This window comes from Acromyrmex echinatior, chromosome 13 (genome assembly GCF_024713525.1).
Source record: "Acromyrmex echinatior isolate Ae372 chromosome 13, ASM2471352v2, whole genome shotgun sequence".
Classification (NCBI taxonomy): domain Eukaryota; kingdom Metazoa; phylum Arthropoda; class Insecta; order Hymenoptera; family Formicidae; genus Acromyrmex; species Acromyrmex echinatior.
In genome coordinates, this window is record NC_141864.1 from 12,725,672 (window position 1) to 12,731,834 (window position 6,163).

At 32.6% G+C, this 6,163-nt stretch overlaps 1 protein-coding gene across 1 annotated transcript; it reads left to right on the plus strand.

Annotated features, from left to right (window-relative positions):
• The first annotated feature begins 5,063 nt into the window (after positions 1–5,063).
• Positions 5,064–6,163, plus strand: LOC105155030 (uncharacterized). The gene is made up of 2 exons (XM_011070900.2): positions 5,064–5,488; positions 5,557–6,163. The coding sequence occupies exons 1-2, from the start codon at positions 5,442–5,444 to the stop codon at positions 6,143–6,145; spliced, it is 636 nt and encodes a 211-aa protein (XP_011069202.1). The 5' UTR covers positions 5,064–5,441; the 3' UTR covers positions 6,146–6,163.

Genomic DNA, 6,163 nt, shown 5'->3' on the forward strand with positions numbered 1-6,163 from the left:
TAATTGTTTGATCGGGCAATAACAGCTCATAATGAACGATTCCCTTCCAATCCCACCACACACATAACATCACCTTCTTCGTCGTCAATCCAGGTTTTGCGATTGCTTGTGCCTTTTCTCCTTCTTTTATTCACGATCTTTTGCGAGTTCGATTGTCATACATGATCCATTTTTCATTATCAGTTATCATTCTCTTCAGAAATGATTCAATTTCATTCCGTTTCAGTAACGTATCGCAAATGTTAATTCGGTCTACCATGTTCTTAACTCGTGAGGAACCCAAACAACGAGCTTCTTTTTTGGATCCAACTTTGTGTAAATGATTTAAAACTGTTTTGTGTCGATGCCTAGTTCCCTAGCAATTTCCATAGTGCTCACATGCTTATCATGCTCAACTTTTTCCATGATTTCAACGGACTTTTCAGTGATTGATTGACCGGAGCGAGGTTCATCTTTCACATCGAAATTTCCAGTACAAAAACGAGCGAACTATTTCCGTGCTGCTGATTTTGATAGAGTATCTTCACTGTAAATAGCACAAATTTTTTCACAAGTCTGAGCAGCGTTCTTGCCTTTATCGTAGTAATACTGCAAAATGTAGTGAATTTTTTCCTTATTTATTTCCATTTTCAAAATGAAATAACTTTTGATCCACTTCACCGATTTCAATCTTTTTCGGCTCAAAACAAAGATTGAAGTGACACTTTTTAAACGTACATCTAGTGTTGTCGATTGTCCAATTAGTAGTTACCTATTACTGAGCATTTAATGTTATCTAATGGGAAAAACGCCACGAACTTTTTCCACACCCAATACAGGGTTGGCCATATTCGACGGAAAGATGTTTTTTTTTTCAATCACGGGAAAGAGATGTTAGATCGAGTAACGACGTTTCCCATGATTGAAAAAAAAACATCTTTCCATCGAATATGGCCAACCCTGTACGTATACGTTACCCGACATTGACTGTTAAACAAAATGACGCAATTCGCAAATGTAAAAAAGGGACACTAATAAAGAGCACAAAGTAAATAAAAAATAAGAATGAGATCGTCATTTTGAATTCCTCCCTTTTGTCAAGTATTCCACACTCACGGGTAAGTTAAGTCGTCAGTCCTGTTCAGACATGAAACAAGATGAACAATTGAATGTCTTCGTATAACTTATCTAATAGCGTAGAGAATCATAAAATCGTATATAATATCTATGGGATTTCCGAGTTGGTAAGATCCAAATTGCGGTTGTAACCGACGGCCATCGGCTGCTCTGCGGGGTTCAATGTACACACTATTCATCTGTTAGAAACTCTCAATGGGTCTGTTCGATTTGCTTACACTTTTTTACACTTTTTTACACTTAAAATGAGATAGATATATATTTGACGCTGAAAAGAGAGAAAGTGAAGATGCTGAGTGTAGAAAGTGCAAGCAAATCGAATAGAGTAGTGTTTTTGCTGTCTTGTTATCGCAATAAAGGCGCCCCAATCGTGTCGAACCATACAGTGGCTGAATTCGGCAGAACAGTTTTATGATTAAAACTATAAGAAAATGACTCAAATGATTAAAATTCAATACATATAAGAAAAGGGTTAAGAGCCAATATAATATATGTGTTACTATTCAAGATAAAAATTATAAACAAAACTAGAAAAATTATTGACAAAACTTAATAGCAAAATATAACAAGGACATTCTCTTGAATATTATAATAGATATATTATATTGACTCTCAGGTACTTTTTTAATAATTTACTTGAGTTATCGTTCATGTGTGTGAGATGATAAGAAGAAAGGAAAAAAGGCTGTGTAGTTTGGAAAGACTGCCAACAAAAATTTTTAGGGAATAAAAGCAGTACCGAAAATGATGAAAAAATTCTTCAGGTCACAATCACATGCATCAATATACATGAACGTTTGCAAGAAAGCATTCGAAGACGAGGCGTAAGTATGAGATTTTGAAATGTAAACGTACACGCACGTTAATCTCAACACACACTCATACATAAACAGATACATGTATGCATATAATGTGCAAAATTCGAGCACCAATATCTTCTTAATTATGTGCATCGATGATGCTTACGTTAAAAGTAAGTAAACAAAAATGCACAGGTACCTTTGATACTCCGTATTTCTGAAAAAAATCATACAAAGCTTTATTCTTCTTCAATTTACAAGAAAAAATCCATACGATGATTGTCATGATGTTTATAAAAAAATTCATTATAGTGTGCGTCAAATTTTTGCAATTTTTTGGGAGACGTGACACGTCTTGTCCAGTAGCGGGATTTTCTAAACGTTTCATTGATGATCGTCGCAATAACTAGTTAACTAGCAACAATCAATGGCAAGATCCTGGACTATCCTGGAAGAAAGCGTGGCACTTATTGGCTATTGCTAGTTAACGATAGCGACAATTGTCGATAAAACGTTTAGAGAATCCCGCAACAGGAAAACTAGACAATTTTTGGCGATATATAAAAAAATTGCTGCAAAGTTGAATTTTTGCATAGCGGTATGTACAGTGATCTTTTTAACATATCAAAACTCTCTATGTGTGAGCTGGCATAGCCGACTACGCCATCTTAAAAAAATGTCGATCAAAATCGATTTTTTTGTAAATATCTCAGAAATTATTCATTGTACGGAAATTTACGTTCATTTCGAAAATAAAGCTAAATAAAGCTTATAAAATTTCCCACGATGTTTTAGTGAACTTCGTATGACTAATAATTTTCAAGATAGAATTTTTTTAAAGGATGTCTTAGGCCCCTTCTACAATCTGTCGTATGTCGATTGTCGTTAGTCATTTGTCGTATGTCGCACATGAATACGGCTTGCTATTCTACAATTGAGTCGTTAATCGAAAGGTCAAAACAAATGTAAAGAATGGATATTCAAACGTTGAATATTCAAATTCATTATTAATTTGGATGCAAATTATAGATTGTAGAATAATGCGACTTTACTTGCTTGACAACTACTATGCATTGATTAATAAGTTTTATAATATTGAAAAGGATCAAAACGGTAATCGAAACGTATATTATTCAAATTATTAAACTTGAATAAATTTATATACACAAATTCACTCAGTGTTAGCTCTTTTAAGCAGTTCTTAAGTTTGATATAAAAGAATTAAATTACAAAATATTTTTATATTAAATAATAATATTTTAACAAATAAAAATTACCTGACAAATTTGTCATAACAATTTCTCAAATTTGTGGACATTTATTGTCACATATCTCTTTTTTTGCTAACATTTTTAAAATCCACATCGTTTATCATATAAACAATGATTTTCGCGAACAAAATCAATAATTATTTCATCTACATTCAGTGATTCCATAATATAATATAAATATATCCATACATTTATATAAAAATATCTGTGTATTCATACACAAATGTGTCCGAAGGTTATATTTCATCTAGTCGTAGTCGGAAAATATGGGAATTGACCATCTTCTATTCCGACAACACTAGCCTACTTGCGACAACTTCATTCGACAATCGACAATCCAGTGCGCATGCATACGATGCCAGACTCCGACATACGACTGATTGTAGAACGGGCCTTATTGTTGAACGTAAATTTGTTTTGTCTTCGCGAATATCTCAAATTTGACTGCATCTACAAAACGCACGATTATTTAATTATGAGTCGCACAGAGGAATAGGGACGTCGAAAAGAACAGAATTCTGATAATTAGAAATGCTCGCTTTTTATTCGTATGCGTCACAAGAAAGTATATGTAAGAGATAAAAAGGCGCGCTTAGTACGGAGAAGATGGTTGACAGGGGAGGTAAAAAGAGTAACATGTATAATTTAGATGGTATAGAAGGGCGACTCGATGAGTTGACATGTCGTCACATCCGGATATGTCGAGTGAGCGGTAGATAATTTGCAGTACTACTAACAAATTATCTACAAAATGATTTTTTTAATTGAATGTTGTATAATTGATAGTTTCGGAGATATCTTTTTAAAACATTTTGATTTGTGGACATTAGGACAATTATGAAAAAAGATCCGTTTATTAGCATATTTACTGTTATTTACAGTTATATTGTTGTATACAAACATATTTTGTTAAGTGTGATTTCAGTTAAATTAACAACGTATTATATAAGAATTACAAGGGCAACCTATAGAAATGATTAAAAATAATTCAAATTAGATATAATTTAACATTGTGCATTCTTTACAATAATTTTATGTAAAAGATAAAAAAATTACTTAGAAAGGGATGAACATAGATCAGAACAGTACATTGATAGTCCTGCGAAAAAATCCTGTTTTTCCCTTTAATATACTTCGTTGATATAAGTAGTTCAATTAATTATCTGTATAAGAATAATATATTTTCGCTATAACAATTGCAATTATTCATGTACCTTAAAATCAAAAACTGTAGGAAAAATAATGATTCGACATGTGTGATATGTATTCGACTTAATCGATGAAAGATTCACATAAAAAAAACATGTTTAATGATGTTGTGTTTATGACAAATACGCTTTTTGTCGATCAATATTTTGTATAAAATGTTTCTTACTAATTATCACATCCGCATTTAAAATTTTGTTAATGAAAATTTGGAAAACAAGATTACTAATAATATATAATAAATAAAGATGATACCAATAAAATTTTGTAATACACAATTGAAAGCCTTCATATGTTGTGTAATTTTGAAATAATTTTCTATTTGCTTATTGAAAAGCGAATTGATTTTATTCCTACAACTATTGCTTGAAAATTACATATACGAATAATTTCAAAAATTATATGAAAATATATTTGACTTAATATATAAGTTTACTACTAATTAGAGTACTTATTTCCGATCTCACATCTTTCGCGCTCGAACACGCCAGTTTCTTGTAGAATTTATGACTGCGGTACATAACACGAATGAAAAATCATAAACAATTAATCTCTCGTCAATTATCATGTTTTGACACGATTTATAAAGTTCTGAATTAAGAGGTATATGATTATTACAATTTATTAAAACTTATATGTTATCTAGAACGTCCCCATGCTCCCAGGCCTTTTGATATCAGGCCTATGTCTGACATCGAGAGCCAAGAGACCGAGAAAACATATTTCGGTCGTTCGACCGGTTCGCTTGCTTGATTGAAATAATAAGGTTCTCTCACGTTCTCTGTGTGTCGACAAAGCAAGAAATAAGAATGTAGTGCAAAAAGGACAGAACGATATAGTCATTTCTAACCAAGTCACACGAATACGAGCTCATGCTTGTGTTGCTACCGGTTACGCCAAGCCGCCGACTGATAGCGCTGATCGCGTGCTGCAAGCGGCCTAGAATTCTCATCACTGCTCAGCAACGTATGTACATACATTCGTTATTGCATTAGTTGCTTTGTAAAGGTCAGGTTTAATGAGATAGCTTTTGAAAATACATAAGAATATGAACTCTTATGTTCCGTTTCAACAGAATAAAGCGTGGGAGAAAGAGTAAGTTCAATTGCATAACAATTTTTGTATGCACTTTAACTTTCTCATCTGTATTCTTTTTTCTGTAGTATATCTTTTAATAATTCATCTTCGAAACCTCATTATACGTCTCATATCTTGGGAAGGAGATTTGCCTTAACACTCACAGCATATAAATATTTGGATATTGGAATCAACGTGGGATCTATGTCCTTTGTGGAATTACTTATTGGCGATAATCGAGGTAATCGGATAATCTTATCTTATACAACGTGGAAGATATTCATTGAGAGACGTATGAACATTGAGCGACTCCTGCAGTCAACTGTGACTTCATCTCTAATGATTGGAGATCTGGAACTTGAAAAATGTCATGTAAATATTGTAAAATTGAAATCACGCGATACTTGTTTGTACATGAAGCCGCTAACTGTAGCCTTTATGTTCAAACTTGAACATTGCATTGAGCACGTGTATATCGGACTATGTCAGAATATACACGATGTTAATAAGAAATTTAACAAATTTGTAACTATTTTACGTCAAAGTTGTATCACTGATAAATGCAATGCAGCCAGAATCTTGTATGAAATTCATGATAAAACTTCGCTTATCGAGTGCGAATTGTTGATATACGCTTTAGACAATATTGTAAATGATGCATTACATAAAAAATAAATGTACATTAAAAATATA